Here is a 13706-nt window from a genome sequence, read left to right as displayed (position 1 = left end):
AAAAAATATTTTATAGGCATATCTCATGTCAGTTTCCGGCATCTATGTAACAGCTTATAAAATATATGATCTCATTTACTATGCTTCAGATATTATCCCCCTCTTTCAAAACAAATTTAAGGCTTGCGCCAACTCCATCCATGCCAATCAAGTTTGTTGGCACCATTTCCCCAACAGTATATGATCACCTCATATCTCTCTGTGTCATATTCTGGTAATTCTTGCAATATTTCAAATTTTCATTATTATTATTATATTTATCATGATGATCTGTGATCAATGATCTCTGATGTTACTACTGCAAAATGATAATGACTTGCTAAAGGCTCAGACAATGGTCAGCATATTTTAGCAATAAAATATTTTTAAATTAAGGTATATACATCATTTTTTAAGGTATAACACTATTGAACACTTAATAGACTACAGTATAGTATAAACATAACTTTTGCATCACTGGGAAACCAAAAATCTCTAATGGCTCTCTCTATTCCAATATTTGCTTTATAAAGGTGGTCTGGAAGTGAACCTGCAATATCTCCAATGTCTGCCTGTAGTTAGAACCTCATTACTCATAATAGTTAGCTCCTTTTCTAAACCTTGAATGTGTTTTGCTTGCCATAATGTGTCAAATAAGACCTGCTTTTTTAAATTCTAACCAAAATGAGGTCCGACTCCCCATCAAAACCACAGACCAATTTTAGTAAGCAGGTACACTACTTCTTCTCTAAGACTTCAACTTTCACTTAAGAAAGACCGTTTAGCCAGAAATATAGCCTGCTTCTACAAAGCAAGTGCAAGGAGTCTAGGTGTGATCTGGGTTTGGAATTGTGACTGGACTCACTGGATGCTAGAATGCCATCGATAAACTCCTGACGGGTTATCTTCCCATCCTGGTCCTTGTCAATTCGCCGGAAGAAATCCATCACCCGAGACTTTTTGTGATTCATCCAACGCATATACTTTTTCCTCCAGACATCGAAGTCAAAGTTGGCAAATTCCTTCAACTAGACAGAGATCACAGGAGTCAACAAGACCTGCTGGTTTGGCCTTCAGACCTGCCCAGAGCGTACCCAAACTTTCAGACATCCAGCAAAGCCATGCGGGCCTTTTGAGGGGACCAACAGTGAAGTCTCTGTGTCGCCTCTTTTGTGAAGGCACACTGGCTCCTTCACTTAAAGCCATGACTGCTTACGCGAGCTGCGGTAAAAGGGAGCAGGGAGAGAAACAGGCACTCAACAACCGCCATGGAAGACACAGAGCACGCAGAGCAGGAGAGGGAGGGTCAGCCTCGCTTTCCCTTGGCGCTTTCTCAAAGGATCACCCCCTCAGATGAAAAAGAACGGATTCTACCCCAGAAGAAAGTCCTCAGTGCTCCCCACTTATGTGGTGTTTCTTTTGGATGGCGCCAGAGGGAGTGAACTGCCCTCTGATTCCCACTGTAAGTATTTGGCCCTGGTGGACAGCAGTGGGCCTATGCAGTGGACACAGTGATGCTGAGCTACTTGGACTATGCCAGTGACACGGACTCAGGATGACTTAAACAGTGCAGCGGTTTTCCCCCTGGTCTTTCAAACTCCAAAGTTGGAAGGAATGGGGAAAAGAAAAAAAAAGAAAAAGCCAAAACCAAATATGCTTAAAACTCAACTGGATCTATAGAAATAACAACAAAAAACACAGAACACTCACTTCTGGGCATAGCTGCTTTGATATGCACAAATAAAAAAATATAAAAGATATTAGAAATTTGTTTTAGAAACTAGAAGTGAAGTACTATATTTTTCAGACTGGTTAGTGATATTTCAAAATAGATTTGCTTTTTATAATCTACTGAAGAATCGACAAATAATAGGATTATTAAAAAAGCTACTCATTTCATAATTGGGGAGCTTATATCTTTACACAAAGGGCTCAGTATGGTCATTTTTACGAGCCGCTCCACACCCGGTGGTAACTTTGCCAGGTCCGGTTCCTGATTCCCAAGCATGGCCGGGTGCTAAGGAGGATGGCGCCACAGGCCGGACCCGGATCCGGCAGCCTGCTTCCCACGGCCAGCGCTGCAGCCCTCAGCTGTTATGTTTCCTCACGTCAGTCTCTTCTCCCAGGGGGCCTGCAGGACTGAATCCTGGCCTACACTGCTCTGCTGCTCCTTCCGCAGAAGCAGTAGGTCAACGCATACGGGTCAGTACTCAGAGCCTCAGGAGGGCTGTGTTTTGATAGGTCACTTCCCTCCAGGGATGGCTGCCTGGCGGGGCCTCACCTCCTCCAGCCGGTCTAAAGCGTCGTTCAGCTTCCGCTGCCGCTCCAGCGCCAACAGCCACACCTGCTGCCAGCGCCCAGAGAGCTGGTTGATCCGCGGATTTTTTGCTTCAGACTGTGAGAGGATAGGCATGGAAGGAGGGGCAGGCTGATTCAAAGACTTCCCTGAAAGGAAAAATAATCACGAGATCAGAAAAGCTGGTTTTGTCCATTCACAATGAGAAGGTGCCATCTGGATGAACCTAAAGGATCTGCACAATGATATCTGGTCATTAACTGAGGAAGGAAACGCGGGACCCGGCCACACTGAGATACGGAAGCACAAACTGCTGCTCTTTCCCAGCCAACAGGTACCTGTCTCATCCTTTCAATCAGTTCTGTCCCACTTTAGTGGACCAAGGAGACATCAACGGTTCTACAAGAGCCAACTTATTTTAAGAAGAAACTACTGTAAACCAAATGTAAACAGTCAGCGCTGATGACTAAAATAATCAGAAGGCCGCTAGAAATGAATCGGCCTAGCCACCCCAAAATTTCATACCAATTCAAAAAACTGGAGCCTAGCTACTGTCTAAAAAAAGATTTTCATTCCAATCCCGTATGGTTTTTGAAATGCTCATCCTCAGTGAGCAGGAAGGACACCTCCTGCCCAAGGGCTCCACGTACTGCCGCCACGGGACTTCTCCATGAAAGGCGCGTGGGCTGGCTCTAGGATCTTCCTCTTGTACGTCTTGGTGACCCGGTCCACATCAGGCTGCTTGCGCGTCATCTCCTCCATAAACGTCTGTTGAACACATAACAAGGAAGAGTTGAGAGTTTTCTTGGACTAAGACGGAAACAGGCAACTTCTTACTAGAAGGGCTAATTAAGCCTGCTACAAATGGGCCACTGGAGATGTCTTTGTACGTGGCCCTACTCCTTTCGAGAAACATGAGTGAGGCAGTTTATCAGGTGCTGGAGACGTGAAAGAGTAAGACGTGACTCTGACTATCAGGAGCTCAAGGCTGAGTGAGGAAGCCAGGCCAGGCAGAGCAATGAGTGGCACCCAGGTCCCCAAAGGCAGGCCTAGGATGGGCACGCACAGCCCCAGCTGGGCAGGAAGGCTGCCTGGAGGCTGGTGCCTGAGCTGCGTGCTGAGCAATGAGCCAAAGACTGGGGGCAGGGTGGTCCCACAGGAGCCTGACAGTGGAGTGAGCCAGGGCCCTGATCACTGGCTGAGCTGAGGATGCAACTGGAGGCGCAAGGGGGACAGCTACAGAGGCAGGCAGCAGAAAGGTCCAGAGAAGCCTTGTGTCAGGCTGAGGGGCTGGGACTTTATTCTGAAAGCGATTGGCAAGGGCGTTACAGGTGGGTGGGCGACTGAAGGATTTTGATCCAGAAAAGAGACACCAACAGATCTCTGTCTTAGAGCTATCGCTCTGGCGTCAGTGTAGCAGGGAGGACATGAGATAAGGGGCTGGGTGGAGGGGCACAGAAGTTAGGAACCTAATGTAGTATTTGAGGCAAAACACAGTGAGGGCATAAGCCAGGGCAGGAGACAAGGAGCCATGCAGAATCCTGAAACTAGAACAGATAAGACCCAACAACTGGCTAAATGCAGGGCTACAGAAAGGGAAGAAATCCCAGACACATAGCACCGGCTTCTGTGCTGGGTGACTGAGTGGATGAGGAGAGAGGAGGCAGTGTGGAGGGAAGGGTGGGGTTAGGGCCAGGGCCAGGAAGCAAGGCTGCAGGGAAGTTTCAGAGCTGTTTCTGGCTTCCTGTGGGTGCAGATGAGGCAGGAGATATGGAAACCCTTGGTGTTCAGGTGCTGGCTGAAGCCGAAGGCTAGAGAGGGCCTTGGGTGTGAGGAGAGGGTTCAGAATGGAACTCTAGGGAACAGCAACATTAACAAGTGAATAAAGGAAGAAGAGGGCTTCCCTGGTGGCTCAGTGGTACAGAACCTACTGCTAATGCAGGAGATATGGGTTTGATCATTGATACGGGTTTGAGAAGAAAAAGGCCACCCACTCCAGCATTCCTGCCTGGGAAATCCCAAAGACAGAGGAGCCTAGTAGGCCTTAGCCCATAGGGTCACAAGAGAGCTGGACATAACTTAGCCGGCTAACCAACAACACAGGAAGAGAAACCAGCTAAGAAGACTGAGCAGCAACGGTCAGACAGATGGTGGCGGTGGAGGGGGCATGGGGGAGAAAGACGGGGAGCTGGAAGGCAGAAGGAATGAGAGGCGGTAACAGACGGGCGAGGGACTGGCCTTGATGGAAGCAGATCCTCTTACTCAGGAGAGGAGAGGTCAGTGTAGGTGAACTCGAAGGGAAGTACGGGGCGTTCTCACTGGTAAGGTTAATTACACACGCTAAAAAGAATTTATACCCATGGTATTACTAAGCAAGATCTATACTTGCATTCAGTGTAAATTATCATGGCTAAAATCCACAGTTTTTAACAGCTGTTAAAAAGTATTTGTCTCCTAAGACTATACGGTATATGACGACAGCTCAACCGAGTTTTCCTCCATTCAATTTAGTTCGGTGTGTTGTCTGGCCCTTGTCTGGGTTCATGTAAGAAATCTTTCTGAATCCAGGCGTGATGGGATAGGTCCCAGGTAATGGGACCGTGGTATAGAGGCTAGTCAATAGAAACCAATAGTCAACAGACCCAGCTCACTCATGCCTGGACCCCCACCCTACAAAAACTGCGAGACAGTAAGCATGTTTTAAGCTGCTGAGTCTGCAGGCATACGTTCAGCAGCCATTAGAACATGGATGCACAGAGCAAAGGAAATGGGCTCCATGAGCCACACAGGACACCTGTGACCACAGGACGCGGTTGGGGTACCTGGTGCTCAGCAATAAGGGCTTTCACTCGGTCAATGTTCTGAGGGATCGGATCCTGATCCCGTTGAATGAGGGTGGTCTCGGCCCACTGGATCCACGCCAGAAGTTCTTCTAAGAGCTCAGCGTTCGCCACCAGTTCTGACAGGGCAGCTTCGAGGCGCTGCTGGTGCTGCTTAGCCCACGTCAGGACCTGTGGGGGGAGGGAACCCGTTGGCTTGCAGTCAAGCACATTCCTTGTTTTCAAAGCCCCTTTTTGTGTGAGCCTAACAACGACTTTTAGGGAAAAGACCACCCAACCAGTCAAGAGGCTCCTCTCTTGCTCCAGAGACAAAGCTGGAATAAGAAGCCAGTTCCCCTGAAAACAAATGTAGCACGTGGTGTTAGACACAGAAGGTCCCTGGAAGGAGGAAAGAGCACGGCATGTGTCCACTGGACGTTATCAAGGCACACGTCATGACACCAGCATCGTCCTTTTAGGTTTCTGCACATTATCAAGAAAACAGTCACTACTAAAACGCTAATAACCTGACTCCTGCTGAGCTATTCAGAGTGAGTGAAAGACTCCTTACATGGTGGATGGGACACTGGCGGTCTTCCTCGAAACCTAGGAGCTCACCTCCTCAAAGCGCGCCCGGATGATGGTGATCCAGTGCTTGATGGTGGTGATGCAGTCAGGATGGCAGACCGCCAGGATGACTTCTCCCATGGACACTGCTGTGTTAACATCCACTCGCTTTTCTTCCACTTTCTTCATGAATTCCTAAACAAACAAGATTTGAAACCTTAAACCTACTCTAGTAGCACTGTTAGTTTACACTGAGAGGAGAAAACCACTTCAGTGTTTTTTTTTTGGACTCTGTGTTGATCAGATCTCTAAAAGTCTGTATTTAGGTGTCTCTGGCATTTTCCTTCCAGTTCTCACAGGTGTGGGAAAGTGAGGGACTTATACAAGAATGACTTTCAGTGCATGATCGTTAAGGACTAGGAATGCAGAAGCTGACCTCCTTCCTGAGCACTCCCTCTTTTCACAAATTAGTGTTTACATTCATTTCCATATGTGTAAACGGTATTGGACAAAAATAGTGACAGCTACAAAACACTACAATGTTTTAACAATGCCTGTAACACAATGCAATCACAAAACCGAGTAAAATCTCTAGATGGCAAATAGAAAAACTAAACAAGGAAACATCTCCCACCTCCTTACAACAGTCACACCGAGGCCCCAGACACCACATTATACCCTGCAGCTTGGTGAGTGGCTCTAGGGGCACAGATCAGGCTTGGAGCTGGTCACGGAGGAAAGCCACCCAAGGTGTATGCAGAGGGGTGGGGGTGGGGCACGCGTAAAGCTACAGCAGCCCATTTTTCCTCTGGTATTAATACCAGCTGTTTGACTTGCTTATAACCTGTAAGTGCCACTTTTGCGAAAACGAGAGGATGGTGGTCTCTACGGGGTCAGAAAACCCACATGTCATTTCCCCATGTGGGTGGTGTGGGGCCCGGCACCGAGATGGATTACCTTGTGAGTATCAATGAGAGACTGCAGGGCCTCCGTGTCATCGGGAAGTGCTCCCCGAAAGCGTAGTGTCTGCTCAGCTTCAGAAAGCCACTCCAGTAGCATGTGGATTGTGTCCCGAAACTCTTCCGCCTGAAATAACCAAGCACAAGAGCCTGAGCCTCTCTGTGCGGCTGAGGTCCCAGACAAGGCACCCAGAGAGGGGTCTGGCCTGAACTCACTGGCCTATCACAGGCACCTAGAGACTCCACTGAAGCCCCACAGAGGTCATTTTTCATCTGTGCAACTTTGAAAATCAACTGGAGTCATGATTTCTCTAATACAGATGTGCTAAATGTTCTTGTAGAACATCAAATTTTGTGAGACCCTGTGAGACTGGCGGGAACCGATCCTGACAAAGAGGCTAGACTGACTTTGTCCAGGCCTACCCCGGTGTCGTCTGACCTGCTCCAAGGCCTGCTCCAGCCGGCTCTGCTTGCAGACGGAGAGTTTGCACACGGTGTCCCAGCGAGTGCTCAGCTCCTGGAGCTGCCCCTTCACCCAAGTGGTGTCATCTCGACTGTTCTCTATCAGCTCCCGGCCGGATCGCTTCAGGACCTGAACGGTTCCTGTTCGCTTGCCCAGTTCCTTCTGGAAAACCTGGAAAACAGGAGAATTAGTTTGTCTCACAAGCGTTTTGAATTCAAGAAGTAGAACCAAAGAGAAAGTAGTCTTTTCTTTCAATTCTCCTTTAATAGGTTCTAACTGTGTGTCTTTTATGCAAAGATGGAGGTGGGACCACAAGTGAGAAAGAAGCATGGGTCTGAATGAGGGCCATGTGACTTTGGATAAGCCGCTTAACTGGACTCCCAGCTTCCTCACCTGTGATACAGGAACTGTGCTATACTAACCTCTCTGGTACTGTGGGACTTTTAAAACTGATTTTTATTGGAGTATAGTTGATTTACAATGTTGGGTTAGCTTCCTTTTTGGGGCCATACCATGCCACATGTGGGATGTTAGTTTCCTGGTCAGGGATCAAACCTGGATTCCCTGCATTGGAAGCACAGTCTTAACCACTGAACCACCAGGGAAGTCCCCGTTGTGTTAGCTTCTGCTGTACAGCAAAGTGAACCCGTTATACATATACATACATCCACTCTTTTTTAGATTCTTTTCCCGTATAAGTTATTACAGAGTATTGAGGAGAGTTCCCTGTGCTATTCAGTAGATTGTTAGCTATTTATCTTAGATATGCTGCTGCTGCTAAGTCGCTTCAGTCGTGGCCGACTCTGTGCGACCCCATAGACGGCAGCCCACCAGGCTCCCCCGTCCCTGGGATTCTCCAGGCAAGAACACTGGAGTGGGTTGCCATTTCCTTTTCCCATGCATGAAAGTGTAAAGTGAAAGTGAAGTCGGTCAGTCGTGTGCAACTCTTCGAGACCTCATGGACTGCAGCCCACCAGGCTCCTCCGCCCATGGGATTTTCCAGGCAAGAGTCCTGGAGTGGGGTGCCACTGCCTATGTACATGTCAACCCCAATCATCCAATTTATCCCTCCCCTCTTTTCCCTCTTGATAAGAGCCCACCTGCCAGGTATGTAAAAATCTGGTGTAATTTCACGGTAAAGCTGAATGCTTGATGCTGAAGCAGGAGAGCAGTATGCAGTTCAATATACACGTGTAGGTACTAAATGTTGGTATGCACGGTGCTAGCTTGTCAGGTTCACAAGCAGTTGAAAAAGCACTCATTTTCATTGAAAGAATCAGTGGGAAATGGATATCTTGAGGGTCTCCTAAATTTAAATCCATTTTGATTCAACTGAAACATGTAAGATTCAATTGAGACATATAAACAGGAAGTGGGAGGGAACCTCAAAATGAAGTTTACACATCGGCACATCTGAATCGAACCAAGTTTGGTCAATTTTTTGTGACTGACGCAGAATCCGGCAGCAGTTTGTTTAAACACACAGAGCAAGGAGCCGCCTCTCTGACAAGCAGAGAGACAGGCTCTTTCCGACTTTCTTTCTAGGGAAGCCTTAGGAGGGCAGCATGTGCAGAAGGCACACAGGGATGGAGGACCCAATGGCTTCGCCCTCCACACAGCCCAGATCTTGCCCCTCACCTTGTGGGCGTCCATGAGGTTCATGACGAGGTCCAGGTCTCCGTGGACAGGCTGGTCCTCAGCCAGCTGCGGCTCCACCTTGTACAGCCAGTCAACCAAGGCCTGCAGGGCGTCCATGAATTGGCCCGAAAACAGCAGGGCCTCCTCCAGCTTGTGCTGCCTGAGACAAGCACATAAGCCTCACTAATTTTCATGATCCTTTTATGAATGGCCCACAGTTCTGGCCATTGAAAGGGAATACTGCTTGAACTCTATCTAGAGACCACCATGTTAGAACAGTTAGAAATATTATAAAAAGTGACTAAGAGATGTTTAGGTAAACCACTCTCAAAAATGGATTAAGCATAGTACAGGTGGAGACGCACTTCTGGGATCTTAAGAGTCCAGCTGCTATACACAGAGACACACCCTACGACCCAAGGTCTTTTTATTTACATTATACCACTCCAGTAGAGGGTGTACAAATAATACAGACCTATCATAATTTTTCAGATGAGGTGACTGAGTTTCAAAGAGGTAAAGAGACAGCCTAGAGTCTTATAACAGATGGAGATTTAGGAGTTGAACTGTTGGCCCCAGGTCATTAACAGAACCGTCACCCTCTACTGGAGTGGTGTAATGTAAATAAAAAGACCTTGGGTCGTAGGGTGTGTCTATGTGTATAGCAGCTGGACTCTTGAAGTGCGTCTCCACCTGTACTATGCTTAATCCATTTTTGAGAGTGAACTTTTAGAACTAAATCTCAGCTCTGCCACTTAGCAGCTGAGTGAGCATGGGAGAGTCAAGAAACCTCTTTATGACCGTTTCCTCATCTGTAAAAGGGGGAGGACAGTACCCCCGCCTCAGTGGTTGTTATGAGGATGAGTGAGTCTCAGGGTGGTTAAATGAGATACTATAGCAGAGGCTTTTGCAGAACATTCAACACAAGAGACAATCACTGAGACAATTACCGGCATTACAAATTGGTGATTTAAATATATTTATAGATCTATTAATACTATTGTTGGCTTGAGTTTATAGGCTTCTCTCTTTGTAATACAGTACGTTTCAAGTTTAAGTAAGATAATGTTAATATATTTTCCTCAAATTACTTCATAATTCATCACTCAATTAATTGGAAACACCAAGAGGCTACTGTTACTGATGCATTAGCTTCATTATCATTTTTACAGACTCTGGTACCGTCTCCTGGTGACTTTTGGGATGACACAGAGACCCACGAAGGGGACATGCATGCTCACCTCTCCACAGACTTGCCACAAACAGTGTCCCACTTGTCTCTGACTTCTCCCAGTAAGTTGTCAAGCTTCTGAGTGTCATCAGGAAGCAAAGTCTTCTCTTTCAGTGCTCTGCCTGTTCTAATTGTAGTATCATATACAGGCTGTTTGCCACCAAGAGTTTTCTGGAACTCCTGTTTTCAGAAAGGAAAAAAAAAATGCTGCAAGTCAGATGACACTGAGTTTTCAGGTGGTAACCAGATACAGTATGAATGTCACTACGTCTTGAACTAATATTAACAACAGCTTACCCTGAAGAAACTCTTAAGCTCTTGTTTGTGCCGCATACACCAGATCATGAGTTTTTCTAAAAGCCCACAGTTTTAGCTGGCTACTCATCAGTCACTTTGTTTGAACTCTTATTTAAAATAAGCAGTTGTCATGGTTAGGCACTGTCTACATGCAAAATGGAAGGCTGGCTCTATGATCTTAACTGTTTAACATTAACCAATTAGTTTTCTTTCAGCAAGCTGAAAGTTTTAGCTTTTTCTTTTCTTTTAGCAGGCTACAAACATCAGTGAATCCCAAGCTCAGGAATGAAGGGCAGTGAGCTGATGTACCTTATGTTTGGAGAGCTGAAGTTTAATTTTGTCTGGGTCATTGGATATCTCCAGTTCTGAGTCCAGGTGACTTTCTGCATCTTCCAGCCAATCAATCAGCTTTTTCCAAGCTTCATGGAACTGAAATTATTGAAGAAGTAAGTTATAACAGGGATGGACATGCACACTACACAGCACTTTTATCTGAACGCAACACATGAAGCCCAAGGTTGCTCAGTAAATTGGTGTCTTTCTTTTACAACTTACTTGTTTTGCTCGCTTTCTGGCATCATCCAGCGATCGCCCTCTTTCAATAGATCGCTGGACAACCTTCTCCCATCGAGACTGGACGCTAACCAGCAAATTTTTGATCAAAACAACGTCCTGTTTTTGGCTAAGGAACTTTAACTGATTGCCGGTTTGATCCAGCTCAATGATCTGGTCTCGATGAGCATTTACTTCATTAGCAAACACCTGAGGAGAAAATATTGCTGTTTTTAAACTGGAGCTAAGATTGAGGAGCATCCCTTTCAACTGGTACTTGTAAAAGGAAGGCGGCACTGTAATGGCATTGTTACCTTATGCTCCTCTATCTGGGAAAGGACGGTGTTTAGAATCAGGCTGGGAGGAGTAGCGATGTTTAAACTCTGCTCTGCTAGAGTGAGCCAGTTGATAAATTCTTGCAGGGAATTCTGGAATTCTGTTGCCAGGTTGAGGGCCTCTTCCAGCTTTGACTAAATTTTCAGGTGCCATGCACACACACAAAAAGACAAGTACCAAATTCAGGAATTATAGCTTCAAGGACAAAGACGTGAATTGTACACCAAATGAAATGACTTCTAAGAAGGAAGCCTCATTTAATCAACCTCCAAACATGCCTTGTTTGCAAAGAAGGGGACATTTTGAATGCTAGTGTCTGAAACTCAAACAACTGTGCTTGGAAAAGGAAAGAGCACAGTTTGCAGCTAAGTTGCTTTCTCTGCCATTCCCCACTTCCTGGGACATTAAAGAACAGGAATAAAGCCATTCAAGCCATTCAGGGACTGTAAGAGAACAGACCCTTTAGAGGTGACAGCTGCAGGATCTCCAACCTGCTTTGGGCAAAGTCTCAGTTTCCTTTAATGTCCTTTTTGTGACATAAAAACAACTAAATGAAAAGCACTTCACTGTGATGAAGATGCTCACTGCAATGCTTTCTGTTTAAATATGTTTTCAGAAAATATGGCACTTGAAAACGTCTGAGTGTGAAACACGCTTATGCTACAGGCAACAAAGGCAATAAAGGTCAGAATCTTTCAAGTAAAACTGTGACAACATTAGATGTAAATTTTTAGTCATTTTTATCTAAATCAGGATGACAAAAACAGTGCTTCCTCCAGGGTGCATGCTATTTCTCCGTGAATACATCCCAATTTTAGTCTACAAGCTCCATCCTCGGAGACTTCCACCCAGAACATCTGGGATGGCCTTTGCCTCTGGCCCATCTATCAGGCGGGCAACACAGGATAATGACAGGTTGTTAAAAATGAATATATGCAGAATTCTCACAGAAAGAAACACCAGAAACATACTAAGAATATTCATTACTATTAACTGGGTTATGAATGCTTTTTACCCTCCTCTTGGCATTTTCAGGTTACTTCTGTAACCTAACAAATACTATATGGAGAAGGAGACGGCAACCCACTCCAGTATTCTTGCCTGGGACATTCCATGGACAGAGGAGCCTAGCAGGCTATAGGCAATGGGTTGCAAAAGAGTCCCATAGGACTTAGCGGCTAAATAACAAACAAAAGCATTGTAAAACTCAACGCACCCTATTCCTCCAACATTCGTTTCCCCTCCTGACCCCTGCTTATCTTTGGGCAATGTCTCCAGGTTCAGCCCGGCTACAGTTGGAGGCCAGACTTTAACTTTTGGAAGCAGGGTGGTCTCTGAAGCCTCTGCAAAAAAAGGCTGGAGGTAGCTGAGGGTTCACCCAGACCCCTCCCCTATTCCTGGTCCAGTCAGAAGATAAGTGCCTGGTGTCTACTGGGAGAGCAGTGCAGTGCTCTGGAGTAGGGCAAACTGAGGCCTGCCTGGACTGGCCATTCCAGCGGCCTAGACTCTGCATCACCTGGGCAGGGAGGTTCCAGGAGTGCTGCCACCCGTCCCCACTCCTGTATCCAGAGGCAGGGGTCGACACGATTTCTGAGTGCTTCCCTTCCCCTGCGGGAGGGCCTGGGCTGCAGCATACTGCAGAAGGTGGCCTCCCACCCCATGCCATTCCCCCACAGCAGGCTGGGAGAAAGGGGAGTTGGCTGGGCCAGACTAATTTCCCAGATGATGGGAAGTAATGCCAGTAAAAACATTAGCTGCCCCCCCCCAACATTACAATGAATGTTACAAAAATGCAGACTCAATATAAACAAAAAAGTAGAAAAACAAAATCTACCTCAATTCTATCAAAGAAATGTTTAGAAGTCAATACACTGCAAGTTCCTAGACGGCAGGACATCTTTCCACATCCTTTTATCTACATAGTCTTCAGCAGAGCTTAATTTTAGCAATTCTGCAATGTAATGTTCTTGCAAAATCAAAAATAATATCTTTGATAGCTGGCCTTCGTTTGATCAGTTCACCCACTACAGTTGACCCCTGAACAACACAGGTTTAAGGGCATCAATCCTTTGAAAAGTTGAAAATCCATGTGTAACTTTATAGTCAGCCTTCCATATCCATGGTTCTGAATCCAAAGATTAATCAACCAACTAGGGATCGCGTAGTACTGTAGACATATTCAGCGTGGGGGAAAAGAATTCTGCACACAAGTGGACCGGAGTAGCTCAAACCTATGTTGTTCAAGGGTCAAAACTGTATTCCTCGAGGCTACTTGCTCCACTGTTAGGAAAACCCTGTAGAAACTTCCTGATGATGAATCAGAATCTACCTTGCTTTCTTTAATGAGTTCTACATTCAGTAGGAATTATAAACAAGAGCCTGTCCAAGAATTAGAACATAGCCATATACTCGGGTCCTCTGCCCATTTTTCATGTAACAAAGTTACCAGACCCCCACACTAGAAGGATTCTAGTAAATTAATGCTTCTCTCAAAATGTTAATTTATAATGTGAGCATGTGGTTTATTTCTTTCTGCCCATTCAAGTTCACAATGACAGAGTTTATGCCT

At 46.0% G+C, this 13706-nt stretch overlaps 1 protein-coding gene across 6 annotated transcripts in view; it reads right to left on the bottom strand.

Moving 5' to 3' along the window:
• The window catches only part of MACF1 (microtubule actin crosslinking factor 1), a 343697-nt gene that overhangs the window by 19770 nt on the left and 310221 nt on the right, over positions 1-13706 (bottom strand). For all 6 annotated transcript variants that reach the window (XM_069586902.1, XM_069586911.1, XM_069586919.1 and 3 more), the window contains 12 exons: positions 11116-11271; positions 10805-11011; positions 10559-10678; positions 9963-10132; positions 8722-8881; positions 7060-7254; positions 6619-6747; positions 5713-5856; positions 5098-5286; positions 2926-3043; positions 2261-2424; positions 845-1007 (listed from right to left, as the gene is read on the bottom strand). In XM_069586902.1, coding sequence (XP_069443003.1) covers positions 845-1007; positions 2261-2424; positions 2926-3043; positions 5098-5286; positions 5713-5856; positions 6619-6747; positions 7060-7254; positions 8722-8881; positions 9963-10132; positions 10559-10678; positions 10805-11011; positions 11116-11271 — 1915 coding nt within the window. The remainder of the gene's footprint in view (positions 1-844; positions 1008-2260; positions 2425-2925; positions 3044-5097; positions 5287-5712; positions 5857-6618; positions 6748-7059; positions 7255-8721; positions 8882-9962; positions 10133-10558; positions 10679-10804; positions 11012-11115; positions 11272-13706) is intronic.

The sequence above is a fragment of the Ovis canadensis genome, chromosome 1 (genome assembly GCF_042477335.2).
Source record: "Ovis canadensis isolate MfBH-ARS-UI-01 breed Bighorn chromosome 1, ARS-UI_OviCan_v2, whole genome shotgun sequence".
Classification (NCBI taxonomy): domain Eukaryota; kingdom Metazoa; phylum Chordata; class Mammalia; order Artiodactyla; family Bovidae; genus Ovis; species Ovis canadensis.
The sequence above is the reverse complement of the archived record's forward strand: the minus strand, read 5'-3'. Positions and strand labels throughout refer to the sequence as shown.